The following is a 16877-nucleotide window of genomic DNA, read 5'->3' as shown; positions in this document are numbered from 1 at the left end:
AGACTCATTTTCTACCCTTCCCTGTGCCCTGACAGGCTGACCTCTGCAGACTGCATCCCATGCGTCTCCCTTGCGGGCTTGCTTCTGGTTGGGTATAGCCAATGGTAGGCAGTGGTGAGAGACTGCAGGTCAAGAGGAAAAGTTTTCCCTATTCTCTATCTCTTTTGGTCCCGTATTTCTAATAACGGATGCATCCACCCCAAATTACAGCTCCTGCCAGATGCCTTCTACATGGCTGCAACTCCCACTGGGCTTTAGTAACAATATCTTGTGACTTCCTGCCTTGCCCTTCAGCCCGAGGGTTGTTAATGGTTATTCAGTGTGTTTAGTGCCTGGGTGCCTCACCATCCTTCCTTGGTTCCCTTATTCTTGCCTATACCTCTATACCACTTTTTCATTGGAAAGATGTTTTCTTTGCAGGACATAGAAATCTGGGTCGACAGATTTCTTCTTTCTTTCAGCATTTCTGTTTTCTAGTTTATATGTATTTCTCTTTTCAAATTTCTTCTTCTGATGAGAAGTCTACTATGATTCTTATCTTTGCTCCTCTGTAAAAAAAAAAAAAAAAAGCCCCGTATGGCACTGCTTTCAGGATTCTCTTTTCCTTTTGTATTCAGCAGTCTGAATAGGATATGCATAGATACCTGTGGGTGTGTGTCTACTTAATTCTGCCTGGTGCTTTCTGAGATTCTGGGTCTGTGGTTTTAGTGTCTAATTACATATGGACAGTTCTCAACCATTATTTCCTCAAATGTTTCTCCTGCCTTGCTCTTTCTGTCTTCTTCTGGAATTCTAATTAAATGTATACTAGAGCAGTTGATGTCCCCCAGTTCTTAGATGCCCTATTCTATAATTTTTCTTTTCCTCTTTGTGTTTCAGGTTGGATAATTTCTATTGATCTATCTACCTTCCTCAACTGTTTCAACTTTACTGATAAGCCATAAGACAATTTTCACCTCCATGTTCTTCATTTCTCGCATTTCCAGTTGATTCTCTCTTACAGTTTCCATTTCTCTGCTGAAATATCCATCTGATCTTGCATCTGTTCTGCCTTTTCCATGACAGTATTTTATTTTAGCTGCCTGGTATGCAGGGTATTAGATCCCTGACCAGGGGTTGAACCTGGGCCCTTCACAGTGAGCATGAAGAGTCCTAGCCACTGGACAAGCAGGGAATTCCCTACGTAACCTTCATTAAATTCCAGAGAGACAGTTTCAACATCTGTGTTGCATCTGAGTGTTCTTCTGGCGACATCTTTGATCCTGGGAGAGTGCTGCTTTTTTCCTGCCTTTTTGTAGATTCAGTTGAAAGTGTGACACCTTGTGTAGCGCAGCAGAGACTGAGGTAGTAGATTTTGGGTATGACTTTTCTCCTGCTTGCACTTTACTGAGAGAGTTTAAGTTAATTTAGTTAGGATTTGGGCTGGCTTTGAGCTGTGTTATTTCTACGGCTAACCTTAATGTGTCACAGGCTTTACATTCCTCCAGCAATATCTTGTACTTAGTGTGTGAAACTAGTTTGCCAGAGGGTTTCTTTTTTTCCCAATGTGCCTACCCTATTCTCAATTTTAGGTCCCATCTTTGTGCCCAGCCTTAGAAAGCGTCTCTTTTTAGGCTCTTGTGTCCTTCTTATCTCCTTCCCAGTAGTATTCCACTTTTCATTGTTATGTTTAGCTTTTTAGCTAGCAGTGGTGGGTGGCAAGCTTGAGAGAATTCTCATTTGTTCTGATTGAGCCTCAGTCTCATATCAATATTTGCATGTATCCCTGAATCTCAGGAGTGTGGCCTCTTCAGTGCGCCTGCCCCTCTCAGGCTGTTCTTCTGGGCCCATTAAGTATTCCTGCTTCTTTTACAGCAGTGGTTAGAATTTTTTTTTCCCTTAGGGCCTATGTAGAACAGTGTTCACTGTTCTCTCCACAGATTAAGGCTTTTGTCCCATATGGGAGATCAGGTGAGAAGGGTCTGAGTGAAGCAGGCAGAAATTTGCGCCCCCTCCCTTCGCAGCTGCTGTACCCCTCCCCCAGGTCTACCACAAGGGATTGTTTTCCTACTTTTTCTCTGTAGTACCTGCTGGGGTTTGTGGGGAAAAGTTTTGGAGACTGTAGACTCTCCCAATATCTGCAGCCTCCAAGGGCTACATACTCTCCTGCCAGGACACATTTAGTCTTCATAATTTCCCCAAGCTGAATGCTTTTTTTCCCCAGGGACTGGTTGCAACCACCCTAGGGAAGCTGGCACCCACATCTTGTCTGTGATGTGACTCTGTAAAAGGCCTGACCACTTGGTTGCCCTGTGACCTCAGAGAAGGAGTTCACGGAAAACTCTTGCATTTGCCACTTGTCTGGCTTATTTTAATTGTAAGGATGGGAACAATGCCTTTTCTGGCTCTTATATCCGCAAGCAAAAATGGGAAGCAAAGCCTCCTCACTGGAACCACTTGAATTGAATTCCGTTTTCTGCTAGGAGCACTGGCAGTACTGCAGCTGCGATGGAAACCTAGCATTTTTCTCAGGACAGCATGTGTTTTTTCCTTCCCTTCTTGATTTCCCTTCCCTTCCGAATGTAAATTTCACTCATAAAATAGTTACTGAGCACCTCCTAGTTGGCAAGTCCCAAGCGTGTACAGAGAGGCATTAGTCAGGGTCTCAGGGTAGATAGCTTGAGCATAAGGATGATGGGAGCTGTCACAGGGCTCTGAGTGCCAGAGCCACTTCCCTTATGAAACTTACTCACGCCCATCTAATAAGCCAATTTTGGAACCTGCCTCCTCTTGTCAGGCTGTTTTCTTAGCCAGCAAATGCCACCAGCCCAGGAGCCCAAGTCTGAAATTAATGCCGCCACATGCTAGAGATGAAAGCATTACAGACCCCTTTTAGGTTTCCGACTGGCAGATCTCTGGGTTGAGAGAAGAAAAGGATCCTCGATTCCCCAGAATTATAAACACTTTAAGTTAAGCTGCTTGCTCTGACATGTGAGATGTTTACGTTAGATGTATTAATCTGTTGAGAGGGTCGATAAAGCCAACTTAAAATTTGTTTCAGTAATAGCCTGTGTTATAGGCAAGCCTGGGCTGATTTTTTTTTTTTTTTTAAGTATTAGAGCATTTTGGTTTGGAATCCATTAAGCTGCCTCATGGACTTAAAAGTAGGAAATTCACTGGAGCAATGCGCCCTGGCAAAATCTGTCCAAATCTGTATTGAGAAATACCATAATGGTAATTTTTATACCATAACTTCTTGGGAGCAACATTGGTTGCAAAGTATTTTCACTTTCAGCATTTGCTTAGTCTTTTGATCCCTATAATGGCCCTAAAATGGGGTATGTCAGGCATTATTTCTGTCTGATTGAGACATGGGTCTGGAAGCCAGCCTGCTCCTGAAATCACATGGCAAATATCCAGTAAAAATAAGTATCTGGTATCCTTGCTATGTTCACAACCTGAATTGAACCATTTTTCCTGGACCCATCCTGTGTAAACTCTTTCCCATCCATTTTGGGTATTCTCAGGAATCTGACCCCTTTCCTGGTTCATCCCTTCATCCCTCAGACTTGACACCTGAGTCTGCTCTTCTGATCTGCCCTCTAATTCCTGTGTGTGTGTGTGTGTGTGTGTGTGTGCGTGCACGTGCACATGTGTGTGTTAGTCGCTCAGCTATGTCTGACTCTTTGTGACCCCATGGACTGTAGCCCACTTGGCTCCTCTGTCCATGGAATTCTCCAGGCAAGAACACTGGAGTGGGTTGCCATTCCCTTCTCCAGGGGATCTTCCCAACCCAGGGATCGGACCTGGGGCTCTTGCACTGCAGGCAGATTCTTTACCATCTGAGCCACCAGAGAAGCCCTCCTCTAATTTCTACTAACTTCAATTACAACTTTGGTCTGTTTCTTTGATTAGCTGACTCACAACTGCTGCCACGTAAATTACCTTACAGGCCCAAACAATGTCTCTGCAATTACTTAATACTACTGCTTGAAATGCTAATACTAGTATTACTTGAAATAATAATAACAGCAATAGCAATAACTGTCATTTGAGTATTTATGATGAGTCAGATATCGTTTTCCATATTTTATCTCCCTGAAAATTTGAAACCTAGACTATCCCTATGAAAAAGATACAACTTTAGTCTGTAACATACAGATAAGTTACAAAGAATTTAGGTGAACCCAATCGATGTAGTTGAAAGAACATGGACGTGTGTTCTGGTTCTGCTCAGTTCTCACTGTGTGATTTTAGACTAGTTACCTACTCTTTCTGTGCCTTGGTTTGATCATATGTAAAAAACAGGACTGATAATCTCTACCATCTGAGGTTGCTGTGAAGATTAAATGAGAGCCTGGTACACAGTTGGATCTCAAAAAAAGTGACTTTCACTTTTTTCTTTCAGGGCTTTTATCTTCTGCTTCTGAATACAGCTATGAAGTAGATACTGTGGAATTCCAAATGCAATTTTCTAAAAAGTGATGGTACTAACTTCCTTCTTCATAAACCATCAAATATGGCTGTATAATTTCATCAAGGAAGACAGGGAGAGGGGAAGGGGATCCTTGCTGCTAGAGGTGTGAGTGAGTGAGTGAAGTCGCTCAGTCGTGTCCGACTCTTTGCGACCCCATGAACTGTAGCCTACCAGGCTCCTCCATCCATGGGATTTTCCAGGCAAGAGTCCTGGAGTGGGTTGCCACTTCCTTCTCCAGGAGATCTTCCTGACCCAGGGATTGAACCCAGGTCTCCAGCATTGGAGGCAGACGCTTTACCGTCTGAGCCACCAGGGAAGTCCGGTAGAGATGTAGGACATGCTTTTCAGCTTCAGGGCTGGTTGAGAGTAGCAGCTGCAGTGATATGTAAGCATTCAGTCTGTGATTTGAGGGAGTGACCTTGAGACCGAATCGAGGGCACCAACTTGCTCTGACAAAGAAACCCCTGTATTGGCTAAATAATGTATAAGGGATTTCCATTGGGCAACTGGGGGAAAATTGAATTATTGAATGTATTTCCATTTCGATGAGTTAATGCTGTTTCCTTGGATCGTTGTCTTTTTTTTTTTTTTTTGTAATTAACAAGGTGCCCGTTTGGAGAAGGGAATTTAGCCAGTGAACTTTGTACAAACTGCTGTGACTTTTTCTTTTTTGGTGCAAATTGTACTCAAAAATCTGATAGCTCCTTTTGTTTGGGACGCTAGGATTGTGAGAAACTGATGCTTGATCAAGGTTGAGAAAAACTTAGGGTTCAAAGATTCAAGTTCATTTGGGATTAACAAACTCTGTACGGGGCAGCAGGGCAGGGCTGCAGGAGCATGAGCTCTGGTATCAGACAGATGTGGGCTGTGACCCCTGTTCTGTGAGGTCTCACTAGACAATAATGAACAAATGAGCCTCTCTGAGCCTCAATGTCTCCGTTTCTGCTTCTTCCAGAGATGATTTGCGGCCTGAATACAGTAATACAGTTCCTAGCCCATCAGTGATGGGCAGCGAGGCTAGTTCCTTCCCTGTCTCGCATGTACTTGTCTAATATTTGACAGCCTCAGTTGCGTGGAACATGGCTAAAACCTCAAAAAGCAGCTTAAAAAGGATCTAAGTAGAAATAGATGTTACAAGTCTATTCATTAAAATACCTCATAGAGGAACACCCTGGAGATATATATACATATTTAATTTTGGCGAGGATTATAATAAGCTGAATGTCTGGTTCTCTGACTACACCGTTTAAGAACCCCTGCCCTGGATGAAGAGAAGGGAAGCGAGCTACCGAAGTCGGGCGCCACGACTGAAACAATGGCATGATAGCGCCGCATGGAGGGAGAAGGTGGTAAAACCAAGGATTAGGCACAGGAACTAGGGAAAGAACCGCTCCGAATCACTTCAGGCAGGAATGGGCGGGTCTATAGCCTCATTTTCCGGGAACTAGCTTCATATCGAGGTAGGAGACAGATGGGCCCCCGGGCTAGACACCTGCTATTTGTCGAGTGGAGTAAAATTCAAGCTTTGTTCTCACCCAGACACTCCAAGGACAAAGCTAGAGGCAAAAGCTGAGTTCTGCTAAAGTAAAGCGGTAAGAGGCCCACTCCTGAGGTCAAAGATGACTTCCCTGCCTGCCCAAGTGCAGGGAGGCTCCTTGGGGGTCGAAAGGGAGGGGACCCCACCCTGTAAGTGTGGACATGCACCCACAGGCCTCTGCGGTGGGATCCACCTTAGTGAAAAGTTGTGCATGCATCCTGGGGAGGGTCCTAGGACCAGTCACGGGTGAAGAAAGAAACTAGACAATCGGTCAAAAGTAGTAAACAAAGACTCGGAAGGATGATCCTAGGTAAGTGATTTAAATCACCTTCTTACTGTGCGCCTCCTCATTCAGGATGCCCACACTTGTCTCTGGGTATGTCTCTCTGAATTACTGTGTTCTCTTCATTACAGAGGATGACCATACCCTTTCTCTCTGGGTGTGTATCTCTGCCCTGCTTCTGAGTCCGATAAACAAACTATTTTCCTGTGTGCTCTCCCAGACATTATGTTGTGTCTCTAATAATAAACTTTCTGTTTTTACAGTTTTTGCCTCCTTGAAACATTCTTGCTTTCAATCTGGGGCAAGAGTCAGGACCACTTTACTTCTAGCCTCTAGTCCCTGGTTTTCTAGTCACTAGGATTCCTGGTTTTCATCCAGGTTACCCAGGTTCAATCCCATGGCAGGGAGCTGAGATCTTTCTTCAGGACTACACACTGCTGTTTCTCTGAGATCAATATGGCAGCATCAAATGCGTTGTTTCTTATTAATGACCTTGACTCATAAAAGAAAGATTTATGCATGTATAACGAAAAGGGAAGCATCTCATGCACTTCATAAATTCCATCCAAAATGTTAAAAGTGAAAGAAAAAGTTATGAATCATAAAGACGTGGACTTGTGAAGTGAGTTGAAAGAGAAAGAGAAATACCATATTCTAACACATATATACGGAATCTAGAAAAATGGTACCGAAGAATTTGTTTACAGGGCAACAGTAGAGAAACAGACATAGAGAACAGACTTATGGACATGGGGAGAGGGGAGGAGAGGGTGAGATGTATGGAAAGAGTAACATGGAAACTTACATTACTATATGTTAAATAGATAGCCAACGGGACTTTGCTGTATGTCTCAGGAAACTCAAACAGGGGCTCTGTATCAACCTAGAAGGGTGGGATGGGGAGGGAGATGGGAGGGAGGCTCAAAAGGAGGGGATATATGTATACCTGTGGCTGATTCATGTTGAGGTTTGACAGAAAACAGCAAAATTCTGTAAAGCAATTATCTTTCAATGAAAAATAAATTAAAAAAAAAAGATGTGGACTTGGATTATGTGGACAATTGCTGACACTTAACCAAGTATTTTCCATCTATGTCACCTCCCTGTAGTGAGTCCATGGGGGAAGGTTTCCGTTTTACAGAGGTGGAAGCTGAGGCCTAGAGAGATTTAGTCCACAGGGAAAGCTGGATTCAAGCCCAGTTTCTCTGACTTCAGAGCTCATGCCTTTCCTACTACGCAATGTTCCTTCCTAGGAGTAATCATCTGGGTTATTAACATGCAGAACATGTAATCGGTCATGGTTTGCATCTCAAGCGAATTAAAATAAAAAACATCCATAAATGAACAGTTCATCAGTTGACCTCTAATTCGACAGTGCACCCATGAAACAAAACCCCCAAATGGCCTGGTCTTGATACTTACTCATAAAATGTTGTCCATCCATTTTCATTGCTCTTGGTGGCTAGCAGGCCAGAGTTGCCGTGGTATGTCATCATGGCCAACTCGTGTCCTTGTGTGGTCACACTCTTGAGTGCACTGTTGGTGCCCATGGTCACCCAGTACACCTGGCCATCCGGGACCACCAGCCAGAGGGGCATCCCTGTGGAGTCTCTGCGGACGTTGACCATGTTGCCGTTGTTGTCTGTGATGAGCGTGACATCACCATCCCCGGTGTAGGTGAAGTTGTACAGGTAATCTCCCGTGGGTAGGCTTTGGGTGTACAGATGCTTGCCACTGGTATCAAACAGGTAGAGCTCCTGGTCGATCGGGGAGGACAGCTCATACATGTTCTGGGTGTTGAGGAAAGGCTTGTTCTTCCTGATAAACCGGATTCGGATATTCCCAAGGTCGGCCACATAAAGCTCCCCGTCAGCACACACAGCCAAGGAAGAGGGGATATTCAGCTTCGCATCTTTGGCGTAACCATCATCTCCAGAGAAACAATCACAGTTGGCATCATTTTTACAGTCACAGCCACTGGGGGCCCCGGCAACCAGTGAGATCTCTCCGCTGGTGGTGACCTGCCTGATGCGGTTGATCTTCTTCTCGTCGGTCTCAGCAACATACAGGACCCCACTGTGAGAGACGGCCAAGGCAGTGGCCGATTCCAGGGTCGCGTGCACGGCCACCTTGCTCAGCAGGAAGTGGTCGACGCCGGGCACCTGGCAGTGCATGGGCCTCCCGGCGACAACGCGCACCTGGTGATTTTCAGAGATCTGCAAGACCACGTTGTTGTCCAGGACGTAGAGCGAGTTGTCCATCGGGTTGACGGCTAAGTCTGTGGGCCACTCCAGGCGAACCTGATAATGGAGACACGGACTCTCAGATGCCTGGCGAGGTGCCCACCACCGATCACCCCACACCCCGTAGAGCCCTGGGTCGCTGCAGAGGCGACCAAGTGCCAGCACAGGCAGTCCTGCCTGATCAGCAGGCAGCAGCCTGTCATCATCCGCGGATATCAGCCCCTGATCAGACAGAAACTATGCGAGAGCCCCACTGAGACATCCGATGGTCTACGTTAGACTGACGAAACACAAAGAAGGGGATAACAGATAAACAAAAGGAACAGGTGAGAGGAGAGACTACGGAGTCAGACAGGCCTGGATTCAGATCCCAGTTCCCCCGCTTAGAACCTTGGGCAAGTTACTTTGCCTCTCTGAGCCTCAATATTCACATCTGTGAGATAAGTAATGATAATAGTCCTGAGGGTCTGACCTCCCATAAGCGCTCAAAGAATAGCAGCTAATGTTATGGAGGTGGGAGGGGAAGGCAGATGGAGTCTGGAGGCTGAAGGAGAAGTTGTTTAGAGGCTTAAGGAAGATTTTACATGAATTGTCGCTAAATGCATGACAGAGGATTTCTCAGTTCTTTGAGTTCATGGAGTAACACATGGCTAGAGGCTGGGGGTGTAAAGTGAAAGCAACCCTGGCCCCTGTCTGACATAGTTGCAGACCTGTGATTCTCAAATCTGGCTACACAGGAAGGACCCGTGGTGATTTAAGAAAGTATTGATGCTAAAATTCTACTCTGATCAATTAAATTAAATCAATTAAATTAGATCCCTGGGTATGGGGCTCTGGGAAAGGCACAAAAGCATCCTGGATGATCCTAATATGTGCCTTGGAATCAATACTGGATCTTTCTCCTTCAAGGGTGATCTCTGGCCTGAGAGCGTTGGCATCGCCTGAGAGCTGGTCAGTATAGCAGAATGGTAGGCCCCACCCCAAACCTACTGAATCTGAATTGGCATTTCAACAAAATCCCTTGGAGGCTCCTGCACACGCGTACTGAAGTTGGTGATACCTTGCTTTGGATGATGGTTTCTAACACCTCAGAGAACAAGTCCACCTGGGAGAGATGAACAATGTCAGCTATGGGAATGGAGGGTTCAGAGGTCCTGGGCCCCAGGTCTGAGCCTCCTCTGAGCCAGGCCGGGATGCCAGCAAGGATCACAGGGGTCTGGCCTGCAGGTGGGCACACAGGGGACTGCGGCCTGGCAGGTCTAAGGTGAGGATGCTGTTTCTTGCCTTGGTGGCCTTGGAGGCTGGGATGTTGGGTATCTCACCCTGGGAGGTGCTGGCACTATGGGAAGCCCTTTGCCAACTGTATTCCCTGAGAGGTCCAGCCACAATGCACGTAGGCGGACAGCTGCTGCCTGCAGTTGCCTTATCCACCCCACAGCTGGGGACTCTTTGCCTTAGGATCCTGAGCCCCCAACAAGTCCTTGACATTCTGTCCAATTTGGGGCTTATTTAAATAAATGTTATACCATTAAATGAGCAATTTCTCTTCCAGAAATTTACTCCTGTACACCCCTGACTACAGAAGTGCTTATCACAGCCATTTTTAATAATGGTAAAAGGCTGGAACCAACCCAGATGCCCAATGACAGAGACCCTGCCGAAGAAATGATAGCCCATTTCATTCACCCATAGGTTAGAGCACTCTGTGCAGCAGTTAAAAGTGATGTTACAGATGGATATTTAACGACATGGGAAGATGTTTGCTACGTATTAAGTAGAAAGAACAGTCTGCAGAACTGTAATCACAGTGTAATCCCAACTGGGGAAACCAGACAATAAAGTAGATAGATGATGGACAGAAGCGGGGTTAAAAGCTTGAGGTTATATACTGAAATGTTAATCGGTGTTGGGAGGAGAGGAAATTTTAACTTTCTTCTTTGTCACTTAAAATTTTTATATTTCCTGCAGTGTGCATGTGGGAGTTGACTATAGTGAAAAGAAACCCCAGAAGACAATACACCTCCGAGACGTGGCCACCTCCCTCCGCCCTTGAGCTTGGGGCCCTTCTCGGCACAGGGCAGGCCCTGCCAGCTGCGCTGCTCCGAGGGTCTGCTTGCTTCCTCGCCCCCAGCCTGGGCCCCCTCTGCCCCACAGCACAGCGCCAGCAGCTGGGCTGCCTCCCTTCACACTTCCCAGAACTCCCCGGAGCACAGCATCACAGCTGCCTTCGGCTGCATCACGAACACAGTTTACTCTAAAGTGACAGGGGAATTTTCAATTTCCTAAAGCCCATTTCTTGTCAACACTGGCTGCTAAATATTTTATGCCCTCTGGCCCTGTGGTGCCTTGGGGACATGCTTGCTGAGACCTTTCTGCCTGTCATTACGTTGAAAAGACGGCTCCTTGATGGGTGGGGGGGTGGTGGTGGGGGAACCTGGGAGGGAGAGGGAGAGGAAGCGGGGAGGAGGGAAGGACAAGCCTCTCCTACTCTCTCCTGTGCGCCCACGTGCACACAGCCACCCAGGGAAGAAGGCAAAAGAAGTGTGCTTGGAGTCACCGTGCGTGCGTGATGGTTCTGGACCAAGTACCTACGCTGCTCTGATTTTACCTCCCTGTTAGTGATGATAGCGATGATCACGTGGAGGCTTCATTTCCCATCACCAGAACGGAGCGACTTTACGGTTTCTGAGGTCCCTCCAGCTCGCACTTCTGTCATCCTGAGATGGAATCAAGCTCCCTCCCCGCTCCCCCAGAGCACGCTGTGCCTTTATTCAAGCTCCCTGACTTGACTGCCTCATTGCAGAGTTATTTGCAAAAACAGATCATCAAACGGATGGACAAATGACTGACTGGTGAATGGCATAGAAAGAGGGAGGGATTAGGGGTCTGGACACTTCACTTCTTAACTCAGTCCACCAGTGACCACAGGTGTGACCTTCCTCAAGTTACATGAGTGCTTTGAACTTTCCTTATAGGCAGACGGTGCTAATAAATCTTGTATGAGTAGTCGTGAGGATCAAACGAGACGATGCACAAGGAAATTCTTTGTAAATTACAAAGAGAATGAATACTTACAGCCCATTATTAGCTGCCAGACACTGTGTGGGGCTCTTATGTAATATTTATTACCCCCTTCTACATACGGGAAAGAAGTTCAAAACGTTTTACATGATATCATGAAAAAAATTTCCTTTCTGCACCCCTGAGGGAACCTAGCACAGAGCTCTGCATTTATAATCACAGTTTCCTTCACCAAGTCTGTTTCCCCATCTATAAAATGGGGTATGTAATACCTACCTTGAGGGATTATTGCTGTTGTTCAGTCGCTAAATCGCATACGACTCTTTGCAACTTTGCGACTCCATGCAGGATTATGGTGACAATTAAATAAGAAAAGTCGTCATATCTATCTCTGTGTGCCCATTTGTAAGAGTGCCTACACACAGTACGTTCTCAGGAAATCATTTTGGACTACGGACAGGGCGATACTCAGTGTCTGCGGTGACCGCAGGCTGCAGAGTTGAGAACTTATGCCTGGTTCTGAATGGATGCTCCGGACAGATGGCAGCATGCCCCATTACGTCTCTACTCTCTGCCTCTCTCTATTTTCTCCTCCTTCCTGGTCTTCAGTCTGAGCGAGCTCCTTGGTTCTCCCCTTTGCATTCTTACCTCTAAGCGGTTTCTCATTTCTCTGCCTCACCTCCCTGCTCCACACAGCAAAGCAGCTGCGTGTTTGTGATAGAGGAAGCTCTGAGGATGAAAGCCAGGCCCCTTCCCATATGCATGTATAAGAGTTTATCGCTATGCCAGAGAGTGCGGTAAAAAGAATCCTGTGCTTTGATTTCGGATGAGGGTGGTGAGGACCAGGGGCATGGAGATTTCAGTCCAGGATTTCTGAATTTAAGTGTGGATTTTTTTTTCCCGCCTCCACAATATGCCAGTTGTCTTCCAAGCCTTTGATCTGGGTGCTTGGCAGTACCTCCAGCTAAAGCTACACAATTTTCCAACATGTAGATTGAAATTTTTTGACACCCTGTGCTGGCTGGTGGAGGGCCCATTTGGAGAACTGAAGAGACTTCGACGTAACATCCTCAGGCTGTGGCCGCTTCCTGACGGGGTAAATCAAGCTTGCTTACAGACCAGAGAGGGAAACCCTCGAGCAAGCAAGGGGAAGCCTGCCAATTGGAAGGGCGGGTGGCAGAGAACAGATTCCCACTCGGGAGCATAACAATCAGTAGCTGGTGCAGAGGGAAACCACACCAGCACCAGACAGGGAAGCAGGCAGCTGCGGGATGGCCGGCAGCAGCCCTGAGGTCCAGGGAAGGGGCTTGGTGACAGGCTGGGAGCAGGGGTGGGCACAAGCTGGGAAGCCTCCCAGCCTCCATCACCTGTTGAACCCAGGCAGCAGGTTGGCAGTGAGTGGCAAAGGGCCTGTATGCAGGCTCCCCTAGAAGCGAGGGTGTTTAAAAGCCAAGTGTGCCCATTGCTAACACCAACTCGAAATTGAATGCGATTTGAACCTCCTTATATCTCTGGCTTTGCTAATCTTGACAAGATGGATATTCACTGATTCAGCACCAGCCAGGTTCTACTAAAGGATTGAGCAATAAAGGACACATCCTTTCTCAAGTCACTGTAGGCCAAACCAGGGACACGCTGAACCGCAGCCAGAACCTCGTGTCTCTATTGGGTCTACACGGGGCTCCTGGAGCGCACTCGCTAATGTTCAAACCCTGGTATGGTAAGGTAAGTCCTTTCCTAACTGGCTCCAAAGCACACCTCCAGCTCTAACTCCTGCTACTTCCTGCTACGAACCCTATGTTCGGTGTCCAATCTTCCAATGTTCCTTGAATGTTTCTGGCCCACTAACATCTTTGTACTATTGCACATGCAGTTTCCATTGTGTGAAATGTCTCCTTTCTCCCTGTCACCCAACAAACGCCTATTCAACCTTCACCAGCTAGCACAAAGTCACCTCCTCTGTGAAAATAGGACTAGAATTTCTGTTTACTGATCACCTCCAGAGCGCTGAGTGGTGCTCGGAGCTCTAGCATACATCGTTTCCATATTCTCAAGGCAATCCTGCCAGGACAACATCAATTACTTCTATTTTAGAGATATGAAAAGCAAGGCTCAGAGGACCTCAGCAACTTGTCTAAAGTTATACAGCTGGTGAGTGGCAAAGCTGGGACTCAATCAATCCACTAATGAATTAATCAACAAACAAGTATTGGGTGTGCTCCTGTGTACCAGGCACCCTGGTTACAGCAGAGGAAAAGAGGGACAGAATTCCTGTCCTCACGTAGCTTACAGCCTAGAGGGAGAATGGGCAATGTTCAAGTATCTGTGCACTCATGAGGTTACGGATTTAAATTTACACTGTATGAGCTCTCCTGGCTTTGAGGGCTACATGGGGCAGATTTCTTCAGTCCTCCGAGTCTTCCTGTGTCACCCACTTGTCACCTCTGATGGCAACCTTCCAGAGCCCCACACTGTGCTGGACTCATCTGTGTGTCGTTAGTGCTCTTAAGAGGCCGTGCACCAAGAGTGTGCTTACAAGCCTTGTGCAATACAAAGACGAATAGCCAGCAGTCAAGCCGGGTGCCCATGAGAGGACAAGCATGCCGACCCAGGGCCCCAGCAGACAAAACCTTCTCCTTACCTGAGAGATATCCATCACAGAGTCACAGCTCAGGGGCCGGGCCGAGCTGAGATCGTTGGAGCCCAGCAGGGTGGAGATGACCCCGTTCTGATCAATGCGTCTGATCATGGTGCCATCCACGAAATAGATCAGCCCCGACTTGTCCACTGTGATGCCTGGGGTGGAGAAGCCCAAACAGGACGTTCAGCCTTAGAGGTGGTTAACAAACCGCATACATGGAAATGTGCAGGGTGATGGGCACATCTCCTCTATGATTAGATCTTCCCCATGACATTCATCACCCCCTCTCTGAAGACAGCTGCCCAAGGGCTTGTACAGAGGGGATCAGCACCCAGGTCTTCAGATTCTCCAGGCCTCTGGTTGTTTTGCCTTGCTGCCTCTGGAGATATTTACCGATCATCTCAGTCACAAACAAAACCTGGACTCATAACTGCCAGGGGTTAAGCACTAGAGGCAGTGGCAAGGAGGAACATTTTCAATGAAAAAATGGTAGACTATGTAAATTAACCTACTTCTGAAGACCTGAAATTATAATCGTCAAATCCCCTTGATGGCAGTAATTTTTCTTTTCTTCCAGGACAATCATCCCTCACGCTTTTCTAGTCTATTACTATTTGATGTTATTCTATGCTAATTTTTAATTTCTTTGGCCACACCATGCAGCTTGAGGGATGTTAGTTCCCTGACCAGGGATTGAACCAGGCTCCCTGCAGTGGAAGTGTGGAGTCCTAACCACTGGACCGCCAGGGAGTTCTCTATTACTATTTTAGTTTCGTTGGTTATTTTAGAATTATAGAGCCTAAAAAAGAATGCTTTGGGTTTGTGTAGGGAATATTGGTGAATTTAATGTCTAAAAAAGGCACAATGAATTATTCACCATTCCTTCCCTCCATTTGCTAGACTCTCCCACCTGCTGACTTTCTCCAGGGCCACCTGTGTGACCTTGGGCAAGTCACTGGATGTCCTTGCATTTGTTTTCTTAGCTATGAGATGAAAAGATTGGTCTAGATCTATATTTCTCACTTTTGGATGTGTATGACAATCGCCTGGGAGCTAGCTAAAATGCACCACTCCCCCAGGTACCCGGTTCACAAACTCTCAAGGGCAGCCTGAACATCTACCTGTATTTTTGACCAGTGTCCTGGGTGATAATGATGTAAAAAGATACAAATCAAAGTTTGAGAACCACTCTAGTAAGTGAGGACTTCTTAACCAGTGATATGGATAAGAATCACCTGAAGAATCTTTAAATACCTGTATTTATACACATGCATCTGCTTGGTCTCCCTCCCAGAAATACCATTAATAATTCACAGGGTGGCTGGGACTAGGACCAAGGCTCACGGGTGATACTGACACCCCAGATCTAGAATCACAGGAGTCAGACACACGCTATAGAAGTGTGAACCGCTGAGGGGTCCTGGGGCCGAGAGACAGACAGGGTGTGCCCCTGAGGAACGCATGGTCTAGCTGAGGGGGCACAGGAATGACTTTGGACCCAGGGGGCGACAGGAGCCACAGCGGTTCATGGGGAAATAAAGGAGATTCTGGTCAGTTTCATCCTGTTTTCTCTGGGGCAGGAACCGAAAGAAGGAGTCAGAAAAAGCTTCACAGAGGTGGAGATGTTTAAAGTTAAAAAGCCTCCCAGTTATATAACCTTGGGGTAGTCACTTCACTTCCAAGTCTCAGTGTTTTCATGGATAAAATGTGGGTAATAACATCTGATCTGTGATAGTTAGCCCTTGATTATTGTAATGATTTAGAATTATGAGAACATGAAATCCACCCTGGGCTTGCTCTCAAGGGCCCACAGGTCTATGACCGGTCAGGAGGGTGGGGTTAAGACAGCCAAGGGCCTCTGCGTGATGAACATCCACGGGAGCTGGGCTTCCTCCTGCCCACTGCCTTAGGCTGTTCAGGGCTGAACAGTGATTTCACGTGGCGGGCTGGCAGCCTTAAAGCGGGGGACGTCCTTCTTCTGTCCCTGCTTAGAATATAAACTAATTTCATTCTTTAAGCACAGGCGCTTAAGACAGGCACTTTCCTGTCTGTGTGGCTGTGCTTGGTCTTTCTCCTCCATCTGCTATAGGACTGATGAATGCTCCAGGAACAACTGGGTTTCTTGTTTACAAAGCTGGCTGCACAGGCTAATAGGAGTGATGTGTGCCCTGATTAATGACTTCATTTTTGTCTCCTTTTGTTGTGCTAAATAGATGGACATCTTTTCTCCTCGCTGTTGCACAGTGTCTGCACATCCTGGCACCCTTGTCATTTCTATCTGGGTTAATCACAGGCTTTGGGGCAATTTCCCTGTCACTACGTGTGTGTGTGTGTGTGTGCGCGCGTGTGTGTGTGTGTGTGCGTGCGTGCGTGTGTGTGTGTGTCTGTGTGTGTGTGTGTCTGTGTGTCTGTGTCTGTGTGTGTCTGTGTGTGTGTCTGTGTGTGTCTGTGTGTGTCTGTGTGTGTGTAAGAGTGGAAGGTGGAGAACACATGTGTGTGGAGCAAATGAGAAAAGATCTTGAGAGAATAAAAATTCTCAGAAAAAAAACTGTTTTAATTTTAAGAGAATAGAACATTGCCACCAAAAGGGCTCTCACAGACCATTTAGCCCAATCTGCACATTTACTAAAGGAAAACTGAGGCCCACAAGGGGAGGTTCCAGAGCCGGGAGCTGCAGAGAAAAATCATACTGCAGG

At 46.7% G+C, this 16877-nt stretch overlaps 1 protein-coding gene across 1 annotated transcript in view; it reads right to left on the bottom strand.

Moving 5' to 3' along the window:
- LOC120874267 (teneurin-4) overlaps positions 1-16877 on the bottom strand; it is a 327401-nt gene that overhangs the window by 34659 nt on the left and 275865 nt on the right. Inside the window, exons 20-21 of the mRNA XM_040255609.1 lie at positions 14182-14336; positions 7699-8576 (exon numbers count right to left, since the gene is read on the bottom strand). Coding sequence (XP_040111543.1) covers positions 7699-8576; positions 14182-14336 — 1033 coding nt within the window. The remainder of the gene's footprint in view (positions 1-7698; positions 8577-14181; positions 14337-16877) is intronic.

Source organism: Oryx dammah, unplaced genomic scaffold (assembly GCF_014754425.2).
Source record: "Oryx dammah isolate SB20612 unplaced genomic scaffold, SCBI_Odam_1.1 HiC_scaffold_15, whole genome shotgun sequence".
Classification (NCBI taxonomy): Eukaryota; Metazoa; Chordata; class Mammalia; order Artiodactyla; family Bovidae; genus Oryx; species Oryx dammah.
This window is presented reverse-complemented; position numbering and strand designations above follow the sequence as displayed.